At 51.9% G+C, this 27,725-nt stretch overlaps 1 protein-coding gene across 1 annotated transcript; it reads right to left on the bottom strand.

Annotated features, from left to right (window-relative positions):
- Window positions 1-469: 469 nt before the first annotated feature.
- On the bottom strand, window positions 470-26,447 carry TGME49_261080 (kringle domain-containing protein). The gene is made up of 19 exons (XM_018781256.1): window positions 23,591-26,447; window positions 22,774-23,062; window positions 22,010-22,462; window positions 21,015-21,326; window positions 20,090-20,338; window positions 18,931-19,146; window positions 17,929-18,306; window positions 16,278-16,667; window positions 15,436-15,682; window positions 13,455-14,451; window positions 11,551-12,307; window positions 10,706-10,814; window positions 9,446-10,057; window positions 8,284-8,500; window positions 6,932-7,436; window positions 4,891-6,514; window positions 4,040-4,112; window positions 1,855-3,269; window positions 470-1,527 (listed from the first exon to the last, which is right to left on the bottom strand). Exons 1-19 carry the CDS (start codon window positions 24,008-24,010, stop codon window positions 1,389-1,391), a joined length of 9,402 nt encoding a protein of 3,133 aa, XP_018637091.1. The 5' UTR covers window positions 24,011-26,447; the 3' UTR covers window positions 470-1,388.
- Window positions 26,448-27,725: the final 1,278 nt, after the last annotated feature.

Below are 27,725 nucleotides of genomic sequence, written 5' to 3'. Positions count from 1 at the left end.
TTCCCGTTGACAAGAAATGAACTGTTGGAATGTACTCGCGGGGGCAGTGCTTGTCGTAGAGGAACTGCAGGTGATCTCGAGGCAGATGTTCAAATATCAAGAATGTGACTCTCTTCCCCCGAGGAAGTGTTCGTTGTAACTATAGCAATCGGATATCTTGAAGCGAAACGCAGCAGAGCCGCCAAGAGTATTCTACTCACAAGAAAACAAAGACCGGCCGCCACGTCGTGTCTCTTTCTCCCCGTGGTGCGGACGGGGAGGCAGGTTTCCTGGCCGTTTGTCAAAATCTGCCGTGTTTCTCATCCAAAAGGGGATCCTGTAAGTGTGTGGCTTGACGCCGACCCAAAACCGTCGGCTGGAGTTGCAGTCGGTTTTGAATACCGCCTGTCACGGACTTCTGGTTCGCTGTCCGTGATATGACTGTAGGAATCACTCCCGTGCGTGCACCTTGGCCGTTAAGAGAGGATCTGGGCGCAGAACAGCTTTACGGGGGTCGCTTCAAAGGTGTCCTTCCGGCTGTGTTCTGATAAAGAGAAGACCCCTCTAGACACGCGTGGGCGGAGGGTATATCTCTACAGTTCAGCGCGTGGCAGAGGTTGAAAGAGAAACGTTTGCCACGGAGCAGCATGAATCTAAACAGAAAAATGGTCATTACGATGCCCGTCAAATACAGATGAGAGCCGCCGCTGTCGAACTCCCTTGAAAGCCTTAAAAAGCACCCTTCAACCACAACCCGGTGAGGTACGGTTGATCTAGTAGTTTAAAACGAGCACAACGGCCGCATACATCCAAACGGGGAGACAGAAAATTCGTATGTCTCTGAAGTCAAGAGCATTGAGAACGTCTCTGCGCAGCGAGGACTCACCTCGGCGACAAAAACACCTCTTGGAAAAATTTATGAATTCTCGTTGATTTGAAGCGAGACTGCAGTGAACCTCTCGTCCACGTAACTGGGAAATATTTATCTAAGAAAGATAAACGTCTCCGTGGCACGACATCCTATCCGTAAAAACCTTCCAATATTTTTTGTTGGATTCTCCTATCGTACAAGCTGTGAACAAAGGACTGCTACAACGCTAGCGACAAGCGGTTCCTGCCCTCTTCGTATCTGTTTTCGAGTGTAAAGCACCACGACACTACGCGTGTGTAGCAGGGCAAGCAAAGAACAAAGAAGTGCTTGAAAAAAGCGCTATTCCTTGTTGTGCCATGGATCCTTTGTCTTGAGTCACTCGAGTTTCACAACAAAGCTTTCGTTGCAAACAGTACAACGCGTAGCTTTAAAGTTCGAGCAAGATCTCGATGAAGACGCTGTCTTTGCACGGGCCACCTCCAGGCGACGGACGCGAACGTGGAACTTTCGGAAGTGAAACTCTCCGGGCGATTCCTGCTTACAGACCGTCGTCGGGAGCCGCCTCGTAGTTCCCTTTGCTACTCGAATAACCAAACTCGTCCCATGTTTCAGCGTCTTGGCCAATCAGTCGGAAGGTACCTTCCGGGAGAGGAGCGTCCGACGAATCGTCGATTGTACTGCAACGCACAGAAACACCAGCAAAATACATGACACAAGTGAGAGACGCAAAACCAATGGTTTAGAAATAAAAGGTTACATGCAAATGTATGCGTTCATGGACACGCGCTCTATCTCTGCGGTGTACCGTGACTCATTGGAGTGCCTCCATTCGTTGCTCTCGTGTTCTCGACTTTCGGTGTCTTGCCTCGTTTGTCCGCTTGTACGTCTGTGGCATCTATTCTGCGGTTCGCTTCCCAAGAAAACGGGTGAAAGTCCCGAGCTTGCTTGCCGTAAAGCTACTCTAATCGGCGCCACGTTTTTATCAGGAAAGTTTTCGAGCTTACGCAGTGTCGTCTTCGCCGAACCATCCTGCGTTTTCCATGTCTTCTCCGGTCATGCATATTTCTCTGTCGGCCTCTTCGCGTTCCTCTTTTTCGAGTTTTCTCCGTGCGTTTTCTTCCTGTATTTTTTCGATCTCTGCCGCACGGTCTTCGTCGACCCAGTCTTCCTCGCGCTCGACGTCCCCGCCTTCTCTATAGCTGTCGGGGTTGTCCTTCAGCTCTTGAAGACGCGTCTTGAGTTTCTCTATTTCCGCGTTCAGCTTCTGGAGTTCCGCCTGCTTGCTTTGGAAAGCCTCCTCCGTCATGCCGAGCTCTGCAAGACTCGTTCCCGACGAGAGAACCAAACTTTCTAGGGCTTCCCGCATGACTTTCAGCTTCCGGTTTCGCTTCTGCAACGCCTCGGAGAACTCGTCAGCCTGGATTTGTTTCCTCAGCCGGAAGGCGTCGAACTGGCTGTTGATGGTGTTCGAGTCCTGCATCTGCAGCTTGAGCAGCGCGAGGTACAGTTCCGACAGCGCGATACCGCGAGTCATCATGTCTTGGTCGAACAGATACATGGTTTCTTCGTCTTCGCCTGTTATGTCATTCGTGAAGTCCTGGAGATTCCTCAGGTACGCGGCATCGTCGCCGCGGTCCTCGTCCTCTTCGGCTTCCTCTGCCTCAGTCATCGTTTTCTTCATTTGCTCGAGTTCCGTGTCGGACACCAGTTCGCCCTCCAAGTCGTGCAGGCGTTCGTCCTGCTCCTCCGTTTTTTCTTCCGCCGTAGGCGTTTCATCCTTGGCGGCGAACTTCTCCTCCGCGTCGGTGTAAAACGTGTCGAGCTCTGTTGCCAGTTTCTTCTGCGATGTCTTGGCCGACTCGGACAAGTCCTTTCGTTTATGCTCGTTGTTGGACCAGTCGGCGAGTTGAGACAAATCTCCATCTGCAATCGCCTGCAGCGACTTTTTATTCTGCTGGGAAACTTCCTCGACGCGGTGGAACGCGAGACCCAGCCGCAGCGCGAATTCGAGAAACGATCCGGGGATGACGTCCAGCTTCATATGCACAACGGCGAAGCCGAGACTCTCCGACATGACCTTGATGAAGTAGTTCCGCTCCGCCAAGTTGATGTTCTTCCGCAACGCTCGAAACAGCGTCCACGTTTGTCTCTTCGCGGCGACCAACTGAATCACTTCGTTCTCTGTGTCAAACACGACAATCGGCTCCCGCGCGCGACGCTTCTCCGACAAACGAGCGAAGAAACGAAATACGTAGCCAATCACCGGCACCCGGAAAAACGTCTGCTGCGTCCGAACGTTGTCAAAGTACGCAAACATCAGAGACACCCCAACCTCTAGGATAAACATGCACGACAACACCGCCACAAACAACAGCAGTGCCATGTTCACGCTCCCGGAGAAGTCCGACCCAATCATCATCTGAAAACAACAGAAAACACCACACACACAACACAAAAAGATCGAGTCCACAAACCACCGAAGAAACAGAGAATCCGAACACACACACACACACACAGCGATGCAAGCACCATCGAACAAAAAGCAAGAGAACAACGTTCACAGACCCAGTTCGATACAAGCGTCATCTGAAAACCAAATACGCGCCGGCATTATCCGACGCAACGCTAAAGTGAAAGTGCGTTAGTCACACACTCAAAAAAACTCAGGAGACAAACGCGTCTGCCTTTCTTGCTGGCGAACGACAGAACGAAGCAAGGATCCCTAGAGGATGGAAACAAGGGATGCCCGACGCCAGTAGAAAAGCATTTGCACTCTCCATAAAACGCTTCCTCTAAAACATCTATACAAGAGCGAATCGAAAGTGGTAACGGAAAAAAAAACGAAAGGACACTTCACTGGCGTGCGAAATGACCAGTGGGATTTCTTTGTCTCCTTGCTCGGCAAATATAGCAAACATACAAGTCTGCATGCTTTGATACGCGGTTGTGCTGAGGCATCCTGGGCCATGCAGAAGTGACACAAACCAACACATGAACATTTATTTAGTCACATATATATATATATATGTATAGGTATATTGCCAGTCATAGCAAAGAGACGTCCGACGTATTACAGGAACGCGCAGATCAATACATATGCATATATATGAATACGTATGCGCACGTACACATATTTACATACATGCATACATACATGTGTAAAAGCATTGCATCAGGCAAGTTGCTTACTGCCAAGACGATGAGGGTAATGGTCCAGATGGTCATACTGTGATTTTCCAGTTTATCGAGGGTGAGATAGCTCCTGAAAACGGCAAATCCAGAGGAGCACAAACCTCCCACAAGAACAACGTCAGTTGCTCTGAGGCATGTCCCTTGAACAGCCAGAGCTGGAAAGCCTCAAGGGGGAAAGTGGGGACGCGAATCTGCAGGCGAGTAACGCGATGGAAATACAGGACGCAGGATCTGCACATCTGCGTGTTTCACATGATGCTCGTTTTTGATGGGAAACTTCTTAGAGAAACGACATGTGGTGGGTGCATTCTCGATTGCAGATCCACTCTAAACGGATGTTCTTTCTGAAAACGAGATTCAAATGTCCGGAGTGCGTTTGCAAAAAGAGCCTCTCTGAAATCCGCAGACAACGACGCAACAAGTCCTTCGAGAGTCTTTGTCTGTATCGGCAACACATTCGCAATGCGTTTCCTACACAGAGGGTACTGGGCTACTTGGTCACAGAGGTTCCTGCAGCAGCGAAGGACAGCGAAAACCGACTGTTTGAAAATAAGCGTGGAGGCATTAACGAGTCTTCACCGTTGTGTCACTTCCGACCGGTTCTTCCTCACGGACGCAGAACCTGCACCAACCAGTAGATACCCAGAGTGAGCCTCGGCTCCGCCTCTTTTGCAGCTGAATCGGATAGACTCGACGACTCTACACGTGGAGTTTCTGAAATCAAAGGTACTACTACGCCTAAAGGGTCTCCACCTAGGCGTCCTGAACGCTGAGCTCTTCGGCCTCACGGCAGGTTTTTCTCGGCCACGCGGCGGCCGGAAGAGCGGGGGAGTGTCGGAGTCTTTTACCTTTTGTCGAAAGGCTGAGTGACTAAGTGGATAATCAAGAAGATGACGGCGATGACGACCGCTAGCCAGACTCGCGACCCGTTCTTGTCGGCAGAGGGAATGAGGGCGACACTGGAAACGACGATGACGAGGAATTTTCTTGCAAAGACGACCATTTCCCAGTACCAGTATTTCTTGACGAATCCGTTGTGGAGAAACCCGTATTTGAGCCTCGTTTCGCGACTGTTTAGCGTTTTGCGGTTGACGTAGAGGACGAGGAAGCAGGAAAGAGGAATGCCGATGCTCCAGACAAGCAAGCCAGTGATTCCGACAGCAAAGAACTTGAAATACGGCCCGCTGAGAATGTCTGTGCACTCGACAGACATGGCGGCGCGGAGAAAGTACTTGGCTTGGTGGGCGCGACCAAAGTCGATGTACGTGCAGTCGAGGAGCGAGAGCATGTTTCGCGTCGTCGACGAGTAGACGAAGAAAAGCACCGTGACGTATATGGGAATCATGTCTTCCATGAACTTGGCGGCGCGTCTGAAGATCGACTCTCCCGGCAACGCTATGTACCTGAAAATCATGAACACTCGATCTTCTTCGTATTTCTCTTTCAGCTGCTGCGCCAAGCCGTAGAGTCCATACTGCATCGTCTGCTTCAACAGCTCGAGCTTCCTCTGAGTCGAGTTGTGGTACCACGCGCGGACTCGGTACACGATGATGGACATGATGATGGTGGCGACAATCGGCAGCGCGATAGGAATCAACGCGTAGAAGACCATGGTGTAGAAGAACGACTCGGAAAAGGACAAGTCGAAGTTGTCCCTCAGCAGGCAGTCGACAGACATGAGGCGCGTGCTGTGTTTAGCCGACACGGTCTCCGTCACCGTCGCCGTCAGGTCCGTGATCCAGGAGGGGAAGGCTATCGTGCTGAAGTCGATGACCGACAGAACGGAGATTCCAGTGAGGTAGTTGGACGCGATTTTAATCACAATGGAGTGAATCGATCGGCGATTGAAACCCGCAGCCACGTTCATATAAGTCATCACGATGTTGAACAGAAGCGTCGCCAAGTAGTACCCCATCAAGCACACAATGTTCCACACCATGGACGGACACGAGGTGCAAATCTCGCCCTTGGAGAATGTGTTGGTGTATCCGCGTCTGCACTCGCTGCAAAGGTACTCCGTCATCGTCTCGGAGCAAACACCATGGGAGAGGCACGCGTTCTGAATCGGGCATTCAGTGAACTGCCAGTCGTTTGGAGACTCCAACTCCTCCTTCAGCTTGTTCAGGAAGTACCCCGCCTCCGCAAACGGCTTCACGTGGTCTGCAGACGTGATGCCTGTGAAACTCGAGTCTTCTCGCAGCTTCGCCTCTGCTTCCTCGAGCAAGCCGCCTCCGCAAAATGCCCCTATGGGACAAGTGTGACAGGCGTCGGCTGCGAAGTACGTTCCTTCCTCGCAGAAGCACTGAGACTGCGTCTGCGCGCCTGGAAACGAAGTCGACGAAGTTCCACACAAACCGTTGCAGGGACCGTCTTGCACAGAAGACTTGTACGAACCCGCAGAGCACGGCTCGCAGCGCTTCTCGCCGTCTGCTGCGCTCCCGCTCTCGTACGCAAAGCCTGGATCGCACTTGCCTGTAAACGAGAAAACAAGACACAGGCGGCGCCGAGACAAAGAACCGGGTCAACCGACGCTCGGGCCATAGAAAGCAAACTAGACGGAGACAGCACGAAAGGGAAGAAAAAAGAGACACCAAGCAAAAGAAAAGACGAAAGCGCAGACTGAGGAGAGAAGAGGAAGACGCCATAAAAAAGAGACAGAGAGCGAGAAAGAAGACAGCTTACAGAAAGAAAAAACACCGATAAAGACACCTGAAAGAGAGAGGTCAAGATGGACAACGAAGTCAACACGACAAACAGCCCGTTTCCACAGTTTCCACAGTCGATCGGAAGGGATGTCCCTTTGCTCCCCACCCCTGCCGCTGTCGCCTCTCGTATCCTCCTCCTCCCCCATGCTTCTCCACTGCATGGAACCATCAACGACTTCCTTACAGTCATCGAGAGACCAGGGAGTATCGTATCCGGCCGTAATTCGCGTGTGGGGTGGGCACGCCTGCGGCTCAGCAGGTTTCTTTCCATTGACGCAATTGTCTTCCTCTTCTTCGCACTCGACTTCGCCCCCTGGACAGTACTTCAGCGGATTGCTGCAAGCAACGCACTCCGCCTGACTGATGTCGTAGTAGAACCCTCTCGAGCAAAGACACTGAGACGCCGAGTTCGCCCCCGTCTGCTCTGTCCCGGAGTTCTCGCTACACGCTTTGCAGACGTCGTTGCCGACCCAGTCCTTGAAGCTGTTCGCTGGACACGGTCGACACACAATATCTCCTGAGTTGACTTGCGAACTGAATCTGTAGTATCCCTTGTCGCAGACGCACTCCGCAGACGTCGCACTCATCGTTCCCCTCGTGTTCGTCTCGGCTGGGCACTGAACAGGCATCGTGTGCGATGCCGTCAGGGAGTCGCGTCCTCCAGGACAGTAGAAACCAACGGGACACTCCTGCACAGAAGACGCGACAGAGAAAAATCAAATGGAGCGAGAAACATGTCAATCGAGAGAAAAAACGTTCACCGAGAGGGGGAACAAATGGATGGAGGGATAAACAAATCGGCATAGAAAAAAACCCAGTCGACGAACAACATACAAAAAGTTGGCAGGACAGCTAGCAGAGTAACCGTGATACACCCGAACGTGGACTCCGCGAAAAGCGAGAAACAAACCAACCTGGAGACACACATGAACTCTGGCCCCCACCCGAAACCAGTCCTCGAGTTCCTGTCCTTGCTTTTGCATGTGCATTCGTCTAAGCTTCTCTGTTGACAGAAATGATCTCCCTGTCCCTTTGGGGAACATCGCGCATGAAGACGGACAGCGATTTGTCTCCTGGGTGTGTATAACGTTTGCATGCGTTTATTGACACCCTCTCTATAATAGAAAAAAATTTAGTACCTATCAAAAAACACATCTTCTGTTTTCACTCACACAATAGGGAAACAAAAATTGAAAGATCTTTAAAGACTTGGAGAAACTCGACTCAAAGTGTAAATACATGAATTATTTCAGAAGCTTCCTTATTTACAACGTGGACTCGTCCCCAATTGACTCCTTCCTTAGCTTGAGCGGAACAGCTTCTTCAGAAGTAAGTGACTTTGAAAGTTCAAATGTAGTTAGTGCACTGAATAGTACGAGGGATTTTAAACAAAAGTGTACGCGCATGAAAACACACGGCTCGACCTTTAACTTCAGCGACGAAGCGTGGCTGACTCTGCGTCGACGCAGTGAAGCATGATGAAATCTTCGAGGAACTCTTCACACTTTGAAAGCGACATTTTTCGACTTTCCTTACCGTGCACTCTCCTGAGGCTTCGCTGAAGAAGTATCCCGGAGTGCAGATACAGTCTTCCAGAGAGACGCTTCCTGTCGACTGTGTGGAACTTCCGGACGGACATCTTTGGCCAGGCGTGTTCGAGACGACGCCCTTGTAATCTCCTACACGCGCTGGCTGGCAAATGACTGTCGGAGTCACGCTGTCGACTTTGGAGAACTCGAAACCTTCTTGGCACCTGAGACACACGCCGCAGAAGTTTTTTCGACGAATGCTTCTCAGTCTCGGCAGTCACGAAGCAAACCAGAGGACAGCTCTCCAAACAGAACTCGCCGGTTCTTTGCGGCGCACAAACAGAAAGAAAAGAGAACTGGAGAGAAGAGAAAGAAACAACGAGGGAAGCAGAAAAGCGAAGAATAACGAGAATCGCAAACGACGAAGGACAGCACCGTTTTTTAACACGATCGACTGATCCACTGTGAAGCCTCCCCTCGCAGGAAATGTGAGGAGTTTCCTTTCCCCTCACTGGGCTGAAGCGTTTTCACGAATGGGCGGCCATCTCCGGAAAGAGAAACCACCTCGTGTCTTCAAGTGGTGTCTTCCTCAGTTCACTTCTCGTATATAAACGCTGTCTCGCGTCTCCTCGTGACAGTTCAAGTGAGGAAAAAGCATGTCGAAAAGCAAACTGGAACCATTTAAAGATGTTCTTCCGCAAGGGACTCCCTACACTCCTACGAAAAGGCCTAGTTCTCTGTTCAAAACACGCGCCATTTTAACTCGAGTTTCCGAACACAGCAGAACTTCGCTCCAGTCTGCCGGGAAGTAGCGAACGCGTTGGTGTTCGCTGTTGCCGATGTCGGTTCCCCTTCCCCCCTTCCTTCCCCATCCCCATAAGAACGGATGCTCCCTGTCTGTGTTTTTTTTTCATCGGCACCTTGTCTACCACGATGCGAGGTGTGCACATTTGTTCACATCTGTACGCTGGCTACCTTTCCCTCTCCTTGAAGGCAGTTTTCCACCCACTCCAGTCTTCTGTAGAGAGGCTCCTTCCGGTCGCAGAAAGCCTCAGAGACGCGTTTCGACGCCTTTCCGGAGCGCGAGAGTCTGCCTGTCTGTCTTGTCTGAACTGTGTTGGCAAAGTGAAGGGCATCTCTCTCTCTCTCGACCGCCGCTCGCGACTCACATGCACTTGTAGGGGTGGTCGTTCTGCGCGTTCGGAGGGACGGTCGCGGTGTTGTCTGGGCACATGATCTTGGCTCCTGCGTACTGAGAGAGACTGCTGACGGTGGGTTCGGAACCGACGCAGAAATGACCCTCTGGACATTCTCCGCAAGGCACATCGGAGTTCCCCGTTTGGTAGTAGCCCGGCTGACAGAGTTCACACTCCGCTGCCGATGTGGCAACAGAAGTCGCTGCGAACGAGTTCAGGGGACAGGGAGTGCATGCATGCGCGCCGATGGAGTCCTTGTAGAACCCGCGACCGCAGGGAACGCAGACTTGGGACTTTGCCAGCTGCGTGTGTTTCGGATGAATCTTGAGCCACTCCATCAGCTTCCACTCTGGAGAAGACGAATCTTCCAGACTCTGCAGAGAAGCCGGCGTGTACCCCTTCTCGCAGACGCACGCTTCGAGATTCCGGGAGACGAATGACGGATCGTCATTCGGATTCGTCGTCGAGTGTTGAGGACACGGCACCCGCTCCGCCTCGAAACCTCCCTCAGAAAAGTACCCCTTCTCCGCCAACACACACTCCTGGTTCAGGACGCTCTCCCCCACGAAGTAGTAACCTGCATCGCTGCATGCAGGAAGGGAAAAATCGACAAACGAGCAGTGAGAAGCGTTGGGAGGCCGGTTGACTGCGGGAGGATTCACAGGTGCGGGGGAGGGGCGGGGCGGCGAAGACCCAAGCAGTCCGAAGCAGGTCCAGGATGGGCCAGGAGGAGTTCAAGTGGAAAACACGGTGCAAACGACTCTGGTTGTGGAAACACAACGGACGAAAAATAGAGGTAGTAGTCTAACACAGACTCTTCAGCAGGTAGGAAGGCTCCTCCCAGAAGCAGAAACTTCAAGGCCTTGCTGAAACATGTCTCCCAAAAGTAGTCGCGGGAACCACCGGAGAGCCGTCCGAGAGAAGAGTCCGAACAGAGAAACGAACAACAAAGGCAACGATCCACTTGTTGTATGCTGCACTCTGGAGAGGAATCTCTTTTCTTCGACAAGGAACACGGACACAAAGGAGCAGCGAACAAAGGAAAGTAACCGCTGGAAACTTTAACCCTAACAGCTCCAGAGAAAAAAAGAGGCAGAACTCCAGGTCACCTTTAAAAAAAGGAAAAGGACTCCAGAGTACTAGCAGATGGAGCCGGAAGGCCGCACGGTCTGGTTGTTCACACAGAAATGTGTAGAGGCTGGAGACCGTGAAAAAAAGGTAAGAGAAACATACCATTCACATCGTCTCTCCTCCGCCGACTTCGCGCCCACAACAGTCGTGGACGAGTGAGCTGGGCAGCTGCCTATGCACCCCGTGTTCGCCACAGTGTCTTTCCACATGCCTGAAAGAACAAGTCGAACATAGGAAAAACAACGTGAGAGGTCACGAGGTTTCGAAGGAAGGGATTGAGACGGCTGGCGAGTTTGCCACAGAAAAACGCGAAATTTGTCAAAGGGTGGACCTCAAACTTTCCCCAAACAGTTCTCCCCACAAGTAACAAGTCAGCCCTTGCATGCGTTGCTTGCCTCCACAACGTCTTCAGTGGACAACTCGCAAGGCGTCAAAAACTCGCGACATGTCGTCATAGCCGCGGAAAGGGATGCACACCAAACACTCCAGACAGCAGTCCCCAGAATCACTCGCGAACGCATACACGATTACACGCGCTCAGATACATTTCTATCGTTGACTGAAGAAGTATATGGCTGAAGTGCGTTCGTCCACCAAGTGGCTTTTCTCTCTGGGCATTGTGCGTGGTATTTCGGATTCGTCTCTGCCGATATCTCCAATCCCTTGCATGCTTTGATGTCAAACCTTTCCCCCTCCCCCTGCCCCCCCCCCACAAAACATCCCCCCTCCCCCTTCTCCCGACCCCACTGTTGACGAAATAACATTCGGTTAGTTAAAGCTCGAATCTCAGATAGTACTCCTCGGTTAATAAGGCATGACATAAATGCTGACAAGTCCCCGGTTTGGATGGAATTGCTTTTGACACCGCATACTTTGCTAGAAAGAGTACCACTCAGATACGATATAAATGAACCCCCCTGCGCCAGCCCGGTGGTGATCTTTCGTACCGGCGGGGCAAGGTTCACACTTTGCGCCGTCTTCAGACTCGTCTGGAATGTGGAAGCCGAGCTGGCACTGGCACTGGTCTTCACTGATGGAACCTTCAGCGACAGTGGTGTGGTTTTCGCCGCATTTTCTGCACTTGGCCCAGCTGCTCGCGGGGTCCGCTTTGATCAAGTTCACGGAGTTGTACGTTCCTGCTGCACATCGGACGCACATGCCCTGGCTGTAGTAGTAGCCGTCTTTGCATGCAACGTTGAACTTGAAGGTCGTCGTCATCTGGCTGACCATGCCCTGGGCGATGACTTGGATCTCCACAGACGCCCGCTGGATGTGTGTCAACTCGAGCTTCACGACGCCTGTGTTCGGATCCACTGACGCGATGGAGTGGACGTACGCTGCGTTGGCTATCTCGCTGCTTAAGGCGAACTTCCGAACTCCTTTCAGAGTGCCGAGACCGATCACGCTCGGCTCGAGACTGTGTGTGTCGCCGACGGTGTACCACTCATGGGGGTGATAGCGGAAGTTTGGGACCGTCGCCGTGGTGTCGAGCGAAACGATTTGGACCTCTGCGCCCCGCCAGGCGTCCCGAAACGTGGCGAGCGATACATGTTCGAGAGAAGAGTTGTCATCCGAGAAGTGCAGAAGAGACAGTCGACCCACCGTCGACGAAGAACCGACCGAATTCTGAGACAAGTACGCGTAGTAGTGGAGCGTTTCTTCCTCGTCCACCTTCGTCAGCAGCAACGGGTACGCACTCGCTGCCTGGTCGCGTGCAAAAAAAAGAAAGGGGGGGCAGGGAAGTTGCGAAAGAGAAAGACAGAAACGCGAAAGGTAGAAGAGTTCGGAGGAGGCGAAACACAGAATCGAATGTGCCGGAACGCGAAACGCGAAACGTCGGCTGGAATAACGGCCAGGACCTCTTGAACGTCAACGAAACTGAAAAAAACTTCTTTTCTTTTGTCTACCTGTTCGAGGAGCTTCCTGCGTAGACTGAGCAAGCACGCCTTCTTCGATATAACGTTCCCCCCAGATCCGAAAGTGTGACTCTCCAGTTCTCTAAATCATGAGGGGAAAAAACGACATGCCGTTGATTGACACAAGTGATCCTCAAAGACATTTCCTTTAGTCTACAAGTGCTATCTGATGGGCACTGCGTAGAGTTTCGAAAAATGCAATGGCGCACAAGTGGGAAAGAATCCATGCCTTAGCCTTTACCTCAATTCATTCAACTTCGACGCATGAAGACTAACTCAACGACCCGAGGCAAAAAAGCGAGTTCCTTATACCAAAACCGCTTCTTTGTGGTCATCGTTTTTTATTCCGGCGAAACAGTGTCTTGTTCAGCATGGACTATGCACGGAGTTGATTATGAAGGAATTACGGGTGTTTAAGGCGCCACAGACTAATTGAATAGGAAACCTGAATCGAAATATGGCGCAACGAGAACTGGATTGATTTGCTGTTGTTTCTCTGTCGCTTAGCTAGATATTCCCAGACGCCCGAGACCAATACATCACAAGTTCTTCGAGTTCTCTGCTTCTCTCTGAGCAGGTCAGTGCCGACTTTCGACCCTACAAGATTTCACAATCGTACGAGGAACTAAGAGACTGCGCTAAATCGCAGAGGAAAACGACTTTGGAAACAGGAAAGATACATTTACACCTGAATCGCCGAGATCTCGAATACATTCATCAGGCGCGGTGTTTCTCTCTCACCACGTACACACTTCCCTCCAAGTGACCACAGCGTGTGGGTGGTCCACAGAAGCTGGAGACAGTGAAGTATTTTCCAGTGATTCCTTTTACCCGCCACTAAAGCAAGGTCTTTTCTGGAACTTCTTCTCTCACATCCGAAGCCTTCCCTGACAGACCTCGAGGAGATGAGGCCAGAGAACCACTTGCGTTCGTACCTCTGCGACGTAGATGAGTGTTTTTCCGCTGAAGTAGTGCGCGACGACAGAAATCGGTCCCCGCAGGTTTGTGTTGACTCCGTCCTTTGTTCCTTCGCCGCTGTACGTGGAGAGGAATCTGAACTCTTTCGTGGAGGCGTCAATGGAGAAGTAGATGACTCTGGGGAGTCCGACGTCGGTGGCGAAGCAATCCCAGACGGAGGAGACAGTCCCCGATCCTTCTGTCTTCCGAAGGCAGTGCAGATCTGTGGGTTTCACGAGCGGCTGGGCAAGCGCCTCTTGTCCATTCGACTTCCCCACTTCTTGCAGATCATGGTCGAACAGGTGGATGTACCCTGTCCCCGAATCGACGAGGACAACGACGGGATCTGATTCGTCTTCTTCGCCTTCGTAGATGAGCACGATGTTCGACGGCTCGACCAGACCTGCCTGCCCGGGGTCGAGAGCATGGATGAGCGCCTCGGGCGAAAGCCCCGTGCTTGGCACGGTCACATCCATCACAAACAGCGTCGCGGGAGTCTGTCCCTTGAGGAGGTAAAGGTGAACAAAGTTCGCAGTTGTGTGGAGAGCCATGCCGACCGGAAAATCGGACTTGAAAGTCGCCATCAGCGTCGGCGACGGATCCGACGCCGAGAACGCCCAGGCAGTAATCACGTTGCCCGAATGCGACAGCCAAAAGTGGAGCACTTTCGAGAAGGGATTCGCAGTGAAAAAGTCCAAAAAGTTCCCAATCACAACCTCGCCGTCGCGCTCCACTGTGCCCCAGTGCAGCCCAAGATTCGAAAACTCGCTCACGGTGTACGAGTACACGCTGCTTGGTGTCCGTACATGCAGAGTCTCCGGCAACACAAAGTCATGAAACGGATACGAGTAGTACTCAGAGATACTCGACTCCCCCAAGAACTGCAGCACCTCTCCATTGGGGGACTTCAGACAGACATGAAGCATCTCCGAGTACGTCGTGCTCGACTCTGGAAGATTTTTCACACTCATGTACCTGAACGAACAGGCAAAAATGAAGAACGCGGGAACGGCTCTCGGCGAAAGGAGTAACGATGCCTCGACAGTCCAACACATCACACAGGGATATGCGTGCCCAGAAAGGAAACCTTGAGGCTTTCTGTGAAACGCAGAGAAACGCTCGGGAAGAGACACCGGTCGCGTGCACTAAGGAAAGAAGCACACGCCAAACAGGAAATGCGAATCTGAAGAAAATCTCTCCTGAATTTCCGTGGAAACCGCGAGCACGAGAGACAGAAAACCATCGTGGGATGCACGCATCGTTCCACACCTTCCACAGTTCGAACTATCGCAGTGAGTTCGGGATCAAGGCTGCATGTAAACGGCAGTCAAAGGTCCATGGAAAAGCGCTCTCTGTAGAAAGAAAAACTCTTCTTCGCACCAGAGTGGAACTGAATTTACAACGTGTTTCACCTCAGAGTCTCCAGTCTTGATTCTCGAAACTCTTCGCTACCATAAATCCAGAAACAGTCAAGGTAAAGAACACACACCGTGAGCAACCGCTTGTGGGAGGCTGTTTTTAGACGCGTCAAGAAGTCCACAGCTCCACCGTTTTTCCTCGCTCACGCAGTCGAGTGAAATTTGGTGGCGTACAGCACGCGAGCTTCCGGGCAAACGCGTTTTTCTTTCTGTGCAACATGCCCCCCTTCTCGCCGTTTCCGACTTCTGGTCTACATCTCTAGCATTGTTATTCACGTCAAGCAGTTAGAGATCCACGAGGATCCGGGTCCTCTGGGAACCTTCGTGGCAAGACGTTGTGGAGTTAAATGCTGCGTGCATTCTTTCTGCTTCTTCAGTCTCTTCGCTCCCAGAGTCGGTGTAGTCACTTAACATCGAAACGTATCCAAGGCAAAGTGTCGACGCCATGCAGCTGGATCTTCTGTGGGAGTTTGGTGAGGAAGACGCGTCGCTACCAACCGCGTTTCCCGCCAAAGGCACTTGGGGAGACCGAGAACCTTACTTGGCTTTGTAGAGAAGCTTCTCCGTCGCCATTTGAGTCGTGGACCGATACTCTTTCTCGATTTTCCGCGACTGCGCAACAACCGTCCCTTCGCAGGGGGTCTTCGTCGCCGTGCGCACCGTGAGTGCGTCGTCTGCAAAGTCTTTACTGAGTCGGTAAGTGTGAATGAAAGTCGAGAAAAGTTTCTGGCTGGCTGAGCCTGCTGAGGGGCTGTACACCGACCGGTACGTCAAACTCAAATCGACTCCTGAAAATTCACGCAAAACGCAGCGCATGCGACGAAGGACGTACAGCCCCAGTGTGACCTTCTCTAGTCTTCAGAAAATGATCCGTTTTCTTCCTTAAGACAGGCATTTTTCTTTCTTCTCTCTTCCTCCACAATCTCTGGCGAGAAGCGACAGGAGACTGAGACGCGATGTGTTCTAGGAAGACCTCGACCTTGTCTTTTGGGATTCAAAGATTCGTCGCAAATGGAGTTATTTAGATAAATATGGTGAAGCGCAGCTGCGACGCATTCGTGGACTTCTCCTCTAGATCTGAACATTCTGGCATCTTACTCGCGAACACCAATTCCGAATTTCGAAACCGGTTTGCACAGATAACAAGGTCAAAAAACTGAACTCCTGAAGACCCACTTTGCCTGAATCTCTCTCCGAGAACGAAAAGAACGAAAAGAAGCTGCACCTGCCTCCATGCACAGCAAACCACGTGGTGCGTTCTTCCCCCTTTTCGCCTTGTCGTGTGTCAAACACAGACAGAAAACGCCGTCAGAGGCGAAAAGGACTCTTCTGAAGAGCGTTGCCTTTTTCCGTTTTCCTTTCGGGCACCATGCCTCATCGTACCTGTGACAACGAGCTTGTCGACCAGACCATAGGCTCTTTGGCCGTTATTCGTCCCTTGCCAGCAAAGACAGTAGTGCCCGGTCGCGAGGAGAGTCAGGTCGCCTGTCGTCGCCAGGAGGCCGTCTGAGGTGACGGACTTGAAACCTGTTTTCACATACTGATTTTCTCCCGTCGCAATGCCCTTGGTGAACACGGCGAATGCCCCGTCTCCGACGCCCCTCAGAAGCTCCAGCTGCATCTGAAAGAAGTTCGGCGAGGTACACATCACGCCCGTTCTGTCTCCCACAGCCACCAGAGTGTCGACAGTTCTCAGTCCCGCTCCCCTCACAGTGAACTCGTGCGGCACTCCAGAGATCATCTGCACCTCTCCGCCGCTTGCATGCACAGGTCCTGAAAAGCAACGCACACACGACAACGCAGACTCCGCGGCCTCTGGAGGAACGGCTGGCTAAAGCCGAGGAGAGTCGCATGCACACAGAGAGGGCCGAGAAAAACCGTTTTTTAAGTCCAGCCAACATGGGCACCTGCGTTTCGCGAGGCCAGCTGCCTACATGGACTGTGAAAAAGAGAGAAAACACGGATTCCTAGGGAGAGAACGACAACCTGTGTCACTCGGCGCAGTTGGAAAACGGTCGGAGTTCCTCATGCGCAAGTGACCAAGTCGACGTCATGGAACTGCATGCCTCGCGGAGCGTATCTCGACCTCATGAATGGAAGCAAAGAGGGAAGCCCAGGAAAAAATCCTGAGGAGGCACAAATGCCATGCGCAAAAAAACGTACAAGCTCGGACAGTAGAGAAAACGAGCCATAAACATTCCGAGAAGAATCGGGAGGGAGAGCAACGGACGCGAGAGGAAAGGGAGACACACGGGAAAGAAGAGAAACTGCGAGTCGACCGGCGGCCGCGGAAATGTGACCAAGAGTACATGCACGAAGACGAGAGGAAAAGTGAAGACAAGCAGAACAGCCAGGGACGAAAAACACACACGCTTCTTAGGTCCACCAGCGTTTGCCATAGGCCGGAGACATATCTGCGCTTTCTACATTTATAAATGAGTTGAATCTTTGGAAAAATGTCATGTCTTGACAGTTTTGTCATCGTCGGTCTTTTTCTTTTGATTGTTTACATTTTTGGGCTTCTGTCGAAAAATGTGGAAGGGAAACGCCACAAGAACAGCGACTCTCAGTTTGAATCCTTTTCGAACTCGCTCTTCTCCCCAGCCTTTGTCATTTGCAATATCCCAAACAGACATGCAGCTCGTACAGCACACGCCGACAACCTCTGCATGCACTGCCAGTCACCTTTCCAAAAGAAATTCCTAAACCAAACATGAGCAGCTAAGCATGTGTACACATAGATACCTAGATGCACACATATACATTCTTACGAGCAAGAAAAGATATACACAGACTTGTGCAGACATACTTAGGTACACGCATACGCATGCATTCATATACAGACACTAGCATTCATATACATACACTAGCATGCATATATATATATATATATAGATAGATAGATAGATAGATATACATGACTGTTTGTTGTAGAGCTGTAGATGTATGTGTGTGTAGACGTCTAGTGTGTTTTGAAGAGTCCTGTTGATGTCCTCCTGAGCGCGGATGGCCCTGGACTTGTGTTGAGACTAACCGATGACATGTAGAACTCCGAGTTGAACATTGAAATGGCTGTCCTGGGAGCACGGGGTGGCGCCGTTCCAGTTGGAGGCGAGGAATCCGAAGAAATTACAGGCGCAGAGAGCGATCTTTCCTGTTGCAGTTGGCTCGATGCCCAAGTCTGGCCATGTCAGCAAGGAGATTGTCCCATCTGTGACAGAGTACTTTGGCAGGAAGTGTCTCTCCACTCCCCAGTCTTTGAAAGCAGCAGGTGCTCTCTGCCCGTTGTTGGCTCCGCAGACGTTCGTCTCCGAGCCTTTGTAAATTCGCAGCGAATAGTGCGGAGACAAATCCACTCCGCTGATGACAATGTCAACTGTCTCCCCAGGCTGCACGAAGCGCTCGGAGACGCCTGTGAGGAGAAAGTTGAGAGGGGAAAGAGTGAATGCCGCGGTGAAACGCATGCGACGCGCTTGCGCAAACGGCCGGAAGAAACGGAATCAAACGGAGTCGAGGTGGCGGAGAACAACGCAGTTCGTCGGGTGAAATACATCGTTCTCGGTAAGACTGAGTGTGGACCAACAAACGAAGCAAGTTGCTCTAACGCTCGTCGAAGTTCCTTACACGCCTTTTACCCACGAGTGGAAGGAACGGAGCAGACCTCGGGAGACACAGAACTTGATATCTGTTCTGATTCCCCGTTATTTGAAGCCACAGTTTGGAGAGTGAAGGACGTCTTCTTGGGTGGACGGAGCATAGAGCGTTTCGGAAAGAACACAGAATCAATGAAAGAGGTGAGTACATGTTTTCTATGGAAAAAACGGAGACTTCGTTCGGAGACCGTAGAGAAGTTCTTGAGACACGAGGCAGGCGCACCTGCTGCGTGCATCTCAGCCTCTGCCCACAATGAATCTGTTCCTTCTGAGACAGCCACAACTCCAGGTGTCCACCGGTCTGATTCTTCACTGAGGACCGCTCGACATGCGCAGAGTTTGAAGCACTCGACCGAAGCGTGGAAATTCTCTCTCGACCTTACCAAGCGGATCGCAAAAGTCGAATCGGACATGCGGATCTGTGGTGTAGCACCAGATCTCTGCTTCCGCGTTGACGTTTCTGCAGTAGTTGTGTGCCTCTCGAAGTTCAAAATGCTCATGAGGGGAGTCCACGTCCCACCTCTGGCACTCTCTTCCTGTCCGGGTACGTGTTTGACAGCCGCGGTACAGCTTGCCTTGCTCGAGCGTTTCATCACAAACTGCACACACACAACAGGAGGTGTCCAGGCTATTCGAGAGTCTCTGAAGACGTTTCTGGAGCCGCTTCTCACCGCTCAACTCTGTACAAGCCACAGGGTTTCCGAACTTCACATACTGCGTGCATTAAAGCAGTTGAAACCAACTGTACACAAGTTTACACAACGGTTCTCTTCTTCGCGACGACTTCGAGAGAAAAAGGAGATCGACGGAGCAGAGCGAGATTCAGAAAGAAGTCGAGAGCGTCTCCCCGTTCACAAAATTCGGTGGTATAGAAACCGCTCTTTGCTTCTTCCTGCATATCTCACGTCTTGTGAACGACGAAACTTGCAGGGATCAAGACGATTCCACCGGCTCCACCCCTGTAGGAGCGGGGTATCTACGAAACCGTCCTCCCATGTGTACGCACTTGTATGGCCACAGATCAGGTGTCCACGCAGCAGAGATGAAATTACTTTCAGCATCGCATCCTACGCTGGAACAATATATAGCACGGGTACGATATCGATGGAGAGCTACGAAACAGACGCAAAACGCATGCAAGCGCGACGGCCCATGCAGTTCGAAGCTTGGCGGCTCTGGACCGCGAGAAAAAAAACGGATGCACATCCCTGAAAACCTCTTCAGGAAGGAGATCCACAAACGTGGACGCTTTAAAAAAACGCCACAGGAAATCCAAGGAAACCCCCCTGGAGTTCCACCCGTCGCCAGAGAGAGCACATGGAGAAAATCCAACGTTGCAATTGGCTGCAGCTACCAGGCAAGCATGAATCCCAGTGATACACTGAATCCCGGAACTTTTCAGCTGTCTTCAGCAGGCGCTTTTCTCGCTGCGAAACGCTCTCAAAGTGTCTCCACACATGCAGTTGGGTCTCATGTTTTCGCATGCAACCACCTGGACGCGTCACGCAGACGTGACGATGCATGTACATGCAGCGAACTTACGGCAGGTAGATTTCTTTCTCGTTTCCAGCATCGCCCTTTGGTCGCTGGTGAACGGAACCATCTGATCAGCGTTTGTGACTTGGCCGTAGCAATTCACCACTTTGTTACAGTCGTCTACGCAGACAGGCGAGGCCTCGGTCCAGTCGATACTTTCGACAGGCACGCATCCAGCGACGTCGTTGACGACCCTGTAGATGCTCTCGGGGCTCCCACAGATTTCATTCAACGCATCCTGGAGACGGGAGGTAACTGAGGGCACAAGACTCGAAACGGAAATCGACTTGTGCAAGGAAAGCCACACAATGGAACCTGGCAGCCACAGGCTTCTCGACATGTCGACAGAGAGAGGGAGACTAAGGTGGTGAGACCCAGAGGCACCCATCGAGAAAGGCATAGACAGGAGAAGGTAGACCAAGGACGCTAGACAGACATACTGATACAAACACAGATACATCAACAGAGACCTAGGTAATCACAAACAGAAAGGTCGAAGTAGGCACATGTAGATAGGCGTCCTTGGCTACATGTAGACAAATAAAAGTCCCTACAGATGTGGAGATAGAACCAGAAATAAACACGTACAAGTAACCACGCACGGGCCGATATAGAGACAGATGCATAGGCACATAGATATATCTATATAAGTAGTTCGATACCTACGGGTGTGCCTCCGTGTAGGGCTGTAGATACGCTCATGCATACGTACACACACATACATATACATACAAATACCTATTTATATATATATATATATATATGTATATACACGTATTTAGGTATATATATTTATGTGTATGAATTTACGAACGCTTGTCATCCCCGTTCCGTGTGTGGAGAATTGCCCTTGCGTGGGTCGTCCGCTCAGCTCATCTGAGCCTCGAGCGACGTTGCGCGTAGAGAGTGGCCGTGCTTGTCTGGAACTCACCGCAGTGTTTGAGGGGCCAGTTTCTCCCTAAGATGTTGTCCGGAAGTTTCGCCGTGTCTGTTATATTCCTGATGGCTCGAGTCGTCGGGACGCCCGCGCATGCCACTGTCTGGCTGCAGCTGTCTACGCAGTGCTGTCCGGTCGTTTCAAAGTTGAGGTCGTCTTTCGAGAAACAGTAGAAGTTCGAGGCATGCAACCTCACGTAACTCCAATCAGTCTTCATCGCCTCCGCTTGCGAAACGCATTGACGGTCGAGAGCCAGTTGCATTGAAGAATATAAGTAGATTTCACCCGAGTCGTTGTCCTCCTGAACTGACGACACCCGCAAGAAAAGTGACACTTCGCTGCGTGACTTTTTCGACAAGCAACGTGCAACTGCGCAATGACCCTCAAGGAATGGACTCTAGGCGGTAGAGGGAACTTCAACTTGAAGGCTGGTAAAAGACACGAAAGCAGACGGCTGCCTTGGGATTTTGGGAGAAGAAACGAGAAGCTCAGCAGAGACGCATGCAAGCGACCAGAGAAAGGCACGCATAGAGTGGGGTATCTTCGGCCTGTGGGTACCCTTTCAAAACGAGAGACATGCGAGAGACTGAGACACAAAAAACACGCAAAAAAGGGGGGCCCAACAGATCTGAGACTCTCGCAACTCTGACGCGAGAAGGAGAAGCGAGCCTGAGCCTTTTCTAAGCTGATCGTGCTAAAGAAAAACGCTAGGCGACAACTCCTCGACATTCCACCCTCAATACAAAAGATAACAGGCATCCGCATGGCCTTCAGAGAACTGCTGAGCGCTGTTCAGACGCCTTGAGGTGGATACCATCCTGTTTGGTTTCGAAAGAAGCCACTTGACGAAGCTCCCCTTTCAAAAATAACAGCACTCCCTGAACCCAAAACCGTAAACTCTCAACCTCTGGACGTCTAGAGGACGCAGTTTGACTGGGTGGTCCTTCAGTCTCTCCAGAGTCGATGTTTCAGGCTACGCGAAGGCGTACCTTCGAGCATGCTTAGATCGCCGCCCTCGGCGAGAAGCTTCTCCCTCAACTGTTCTCGTTCCCATTCTTTTTGCGCTTGTCTCTTGATGGACACTGTGAAGCCTGGGGACCGAAAGGCGACGTCTCCGTGCAGCGAGACGAGGCCGGTGTCGGTTTGTCGTCTGTCGGAGGCGAACGACTCTGCGAAGACCTTTGGTGGGCGCCAGAGTTTCGCGGGCGTCGACTGTTCCAAGCGCGCGCGTTCGGCTTTTTCGGACTCATTTCCGGAGTGAGAAGGCGACACGAAGACCGGCTGAATCGCGTCGACGGGAGAACAAGAAGCCCCGCGCTCACACGTGGACGCATGCGAAGCCGGCAGGTGGGGGTCCAGCACAAAGCGAGAGGTCGGATCCGAGAAGAACGAAAACGCCGGATGCGAAGTCCCGCGTTCGATGTGGTCTCGGTAAAAGGATCCTGGAAAACATCGAAAAGACGAAGAACCAAACGCGCGTGAGGCCAAACCTGGCGCTTTAGAGGATCGTCCGTCCGCGCGTTTTCTGTCTGTGAAACAGGAAAGCCTAAATCCTAAAACGGGGAGGCGTCGGAGTGTGTGGCAGCGATGAAGAAGCCGGCCGGCTCTCCTGTTCTGAGGCACTCTGTCACAGCCATCCGCGCCCAAAAACAGCAAAAAAGAGGCTCCGAAGGCAACTCGAGAGTCCCCGGAGGTAAACAAAGCGATAAAACGAGAGGTTTCAACCAGTCGCGTTACAGGAGAGACACCTCACTTTTCTTGCGGCGGCCCTCAGCTGTCCACGCGCCGGCACCGCTCGGCTGATCGCCATGCGGGGACGGAAAACTTGTTTCTTTGCCGTCTCTGGAACGAATTTCTTGTTCTTCGAAACGGATGTCTCTGCTTCCTGAAACCTTCTCGCCATCTCTGGATCCTCGGTGTGAATCAGCCTCTCGCGCTTCAAATGTCGTCTTCAGAGCCTCCGGCGAAGACACTTCGACTGCAAGTGCTGGGAGCAGCGGAGAACCGAGAACGGTTTCTGTATGAAGACTGGAAATAAAAAACTGAAAAGAAGAGGCAGAGGGGAAACGCCAAAAGGAGATGAGCAGAGCGAGGCAGGACGCGAAAGAAGAGAGCAAACGACCAAACGCCTGAAGCAAAGGCAGTCGAAACACGCAAAAAGACGTTCTTGCAGGACGAGACCGAGTCGAGAAATAACAATACATGTTAGGAACGAGCATGCAACGGTGGACATTCCAGTGTATATATCCCTGTGGTGAGATGGACGGATTGATCGGTACATACTGCGTAATATACATGCATTTAAGATATGGTACAAAACACCGACCGCTGCATCCAGAGGAATATGACACTGGGGTAGCACGAGGGAGACGCACAGGCCCAGCGAGGGATGAGTGGGAACATGTCCATGAACTGACAGAGAGACAGAGAGAGATAGGGAAAAAGAGAGAGAGAGACAGAGAGATGAGAATGGTGGACCACACTGGAGCAGAAGCGAGAAGCACCGTGAAAATCGAGATGCGAGACGGTGTGTCTGTTTTACGTTCAAGGTGAATCCCACAACAAGGTACCTGGTGCAAGAGGAGAAGAAGAAGGAGAGGGCAAGAAGAGAAGAGCAGAAAGAGCGAGAGTGCCTGTCCTCGTTTGACCCGGCTGCGCACTGCTGCGAAAGTTCCACTGTTTGCGTGTGTCGAGGCAACACACGGCCGAGTTGAAACGCGGAGATGTTCCGTTGCGCTCTGCATGCAGCCACCGCTTGCTGCAGTCGAAAGAACTTGGCAGCGGGAGTCCAGACAAGCGTCCAGAGCGGCTGCAGAGAAAGACGGAGGGAGGGACAAGCAAGTACCTCTTTCTACATGTCTGGGACATCCTGACAAGTCCACGCGTTCGTCTCTCTCAGAGGTTGAACGAGGACCGCCAGAAGGAAGCAGTGGCCGTCTGTACACCCCAGAAGGATGGACGCGAGACATGGAAGTCGACGCAGAATCCATCTTTTCTTTGGCAAGTGTGCAGAGAAAGGAGTCGGGCGAGCATAGCGACGGAGAGGCGCGTCCTCGCTGAAGAGACCAGCGGTTCCGTTTCTGGAACTGAAAGGAGAAACATAGATGGCGGCCGGCTCAGCCGCCAGTGTTTCACACCGGGGGGAAAGGACGCCGCTCTGGTGAAGAATACGCGGAGAGACACGCAGACCCAATGGGGTTTGGAAGTAGCAACAGCAAGGTTTGCATGGGCAAAGATGGAGGAGAACATTCCCTTTCTACCACTGCAGAGGAGAAAACGAGACAGAGAGATCTGTGGCAAGGGACGTCGAACGGTCCTCCAAAAGGCTGAGAGGAAACAAAGGCCTGGTGCCGAGACAAATAGCGCCGTGACAGTCGAAGGAAGAGTTTTCAAAAATGCAAGCGGTTTCCGCTAGGACAGAGACACCATGAAAAGCTAAAGAGAGGAGTCTGTGTCGGGAAAGACAAAAGAGTTAGCGCATTTGGGTTCCTCGTCCCAGATCCGCCGCAAGAAACGGTCACGACCGGAAAAAGATTCTGAAATCTGGAAAAAAGGCAGAGCTTTCCCTTAGAACCTTTTTCTCCGTGTAGAGAGGAACGCTTTTTTTGCGGAAAGTGCTGGCTTGTTACCGACGTTTGAGAGACCTCTTTTACAAAGGATGACTTCTTGGGCTGGGTCTCGAGACAGACAAACTGGACGTTGGAAAACGGAAGAAATTCAACTCTGTTCCCCAGATCTCGAAAACAACGGAATTCGGGCCGCGCCCGTCACTTAATTCGAGAACTCTCCATCTGAAAAAAGTTTCCAGAAAGAAGTCAAGAGGAACCAGTGGCCACGCAGAAGCACACCGCCACTTGCACCCGACGAACAGAATGGGAGGGTCGACGGCGCCGTGTTTCACACCAGAGAACTACGCCTAAACAGTGCTCGTCCTGCCGTCGTCATTTTCCAGAAAAGGCGAAATGAATTACAGAAGAAAAGAAAAAAGGGGGAAAGCACGCAAGCCAACACTGGAGAGGCTCGCTTTCCAAGCTGCCCCAGTCTCACTCGATTCTCAGCAAGCTCCCGGACGGTAGCTATCCAAGTGTGCACAGAAAGGCCTCGGCCGAAAAAGCAAGTGCCTGTCGAGAGACATCTTTGCAGCGAAACCCACAATTGTGGCATATGCCGTTTCTCTCTCGCGGTTTGAAGAGGGAGAAGCGAAGAAAAAAGACGGCAGATGCTGACAGGCGCTAGACGAGCTGCGTCGCAGGCGTGCATGCGATCGAAATCTGAACTCGCCTTGCTGGTCACTGGGAGGGTCAAGAAACGGAAAGAAAAGTGGGCGGGACTGCTTTCCGGTATTTCTCGCAGTAAGGGTGGAAGAGAGGGAGCAGAAAATGGCATGTCTGCCAGATTCCGACGCAGCAAACACCGACAAGATACCGGTCTTTTCGTAGTCGGTACCACTCATAAATCATGCTTCTGCTAACATGCCCGTCGCAGATAGAACTCCTCCCAGGACGATGGTCCAATCCTCCCCAATCTGAGTAGTGGTTTCCTCTTGCTTCACAACGCCTTCTCGTACGCGCGGGCAGCCGGTGGAACAGGAGGGGAAACCGGACGGGGTCCGACCATTTCGGGTATAGAGACTAACGGAGGAAAGCAGTTCTGTCAGCACGGGGTTCTGTTTGCTGAAACTTTGCGCATGTATTTCTCTCCTCTCGTTACGCACTCTACTGCAAGTACAAGCTAATGTCTGAGTCGGGGAATGCTGAGCACAGGATTCTTCGTACGGGTCTTGAGGTTCTGGCTGCAGTGTAGATGTGGACCCGCGGGAAACGTGGCGTACAGAACCACCCATGAGAGAGTTTTACGACTCGTTCTGGATGCCTGTTGCGAAGAACTCTATTTCTTTTTTTGGTAAAAAGGCAACGTCCTTGTGTCCATTGGAGGAATAACTTATGGGTTTTTGACAAACAGTTAGCAGCATGTATGGAATGCCGCTGCTGTGACTGTTTCTCTTCGTGTGAACAGCGAGGGAAACCTAGTTCTCAGACGCGAATATTTAGGTCATCGCCATCGTCCTCGACGGCTCTTTCGGTAGACTTCTTCGGCGGATAATCCCGGTGAATCGAGAACGAGTTCTCGACTTTGAGAGGCATCCTCCCCGTACAAAAGTCGACAAATTTAACCACACTTTTGGCGTGGGTTTGCAGATACCACCTTGCATCTGCACTTCTGCAGCTCAGATGAACCAAAACGAAAAGTCCTCCAAATCAAGCACGTAGAAAGCGAAGCCTTGAGAGCACCCTTCGTCAGTCACACACTCTGGAGAAACTGGGCAGCACTCCCGCGCGCCGACAACGCAGGTCGACTTGCTCCGCGACCGTTAAAATCCCCAAATCGACGCAAAGCAGAACTCCAGCAGCCAGGAGCCATTTGTCTCTGAAACAAAAGTGGCAGGAGTGACGACCTCTGTGAAAAAACAAACAGGCTAGCTCTGTGTAACTCTGTGCTGGCATCGGTCCCGGCGACACAAAGACACACGAATTACCTCTGATTCATAAAGACAGACACGGTAGAGATCGTGCTAGACTCGTTGTGGTCTAGAACAGCTTCAGTTCTAGAAAAGAGTATGTCTCTGGACATTCCTTCATCTGTCTGAAAAGTGCTCGTGCCGCGTCATGCTTTCTCCGGTTTTTTGGTAGCCTCGAGTGCAGGCTCACAGAAGAGAGACTCCTACAACCGTCTAATTTTTTTCTGGAACAAGAACTCCCGAACGCTTGCCATCGAACACACGTCGGTCAGACTCAAATTCCGGAAACATGCATGGCAAATTCTCTCTGGAACATGCGATTTCACTAATGCAAGTGAGATGAGCCTCACTCATGCGGGCTCCACTGAGTGCGAGGGGCGTGGCACAAGTGAACGCCAACCGTCCCTAAACGATCGGGTGAGTTGTTGAGCAGGAAAAGTCGGAAGCCGATTTGTTTCTTGTCTAGTTTGTACAAGAAAGACACAGTGTGTGTGTGTCCCCAGTTCAGAGCAGGCAATGCTGACTTCACACTCCCCCCTTGTTGTGTGTCGCGCGGTCACTGCCTGCCTTGGGCGCCACGCCGCAGCGAGGCTTGCGAGGACGCGAACAGAAAAACGGCGAGGCCGTGCGTTTCCTTGGTTGCCTTTCAAAGGAGATCTCCGCAAAAGAAGTCGAAAACGCGCGCCCAACCAACGGAGTTGCATCTGAGATTGGCTGGTCGAATTCGAGTCTTTGCATGCGCTCCCGAGACGCGCTCGACGCTGTCCGGAAGTGTCAACTGTATGTCGATGTGCGCGGAATCCCCCGGTCTCATCGCCGAGTGTTCTGGAAACAAAGGTCTCACACTCGGATGGCGCAGGGGTGTCGAACCAGCCGTATATCTGGACTTCTTCCAAGTTCTCGAACGCCTGTCCAACCCTCGCCGCCTACCTAGCCGCGTTCCCCAGAAAGTTCCTCGCATGCATGCCAGTGCTGCCGGTCTGACTTCACCGAACTCCCCAGTCTCGGATGATGTAGACGGTGTTCTTACGTTCTGCCAAGTGAGTCTCCCGTGAAGTCGCTGCATGACCTTGCAAAAGCCGTCGCTAGCGCCGTGTGTGTGCGTCTGTTTTACGTCGTGGCCCGCCACGCAGCCGAGGTTTTCGAAGCGCTGCAGAGAGATGGAAAAGTCAATGGGCGCAGAGAAC

The sequence above is a fragment of the Toxoplasma gondii genome, chromosome VIIb, assembly GCF_000006565.2.
Source record: "Toxoplasma gondii ME49 chromosome VIIb, whole genome shotgun sequence".
Taxonomy (NCBI): domain Eukaryota; phylum Apicomplexa; class Conoidasida; order Eucoccidiorida; family Sarcocystidae; genus Toxoplasma; species Toxoplasma gondii.
Note: the sequence above shows the minus strand (reverse complement) of the source record. Positions and strands in the feature narration are given on the sequence as shown.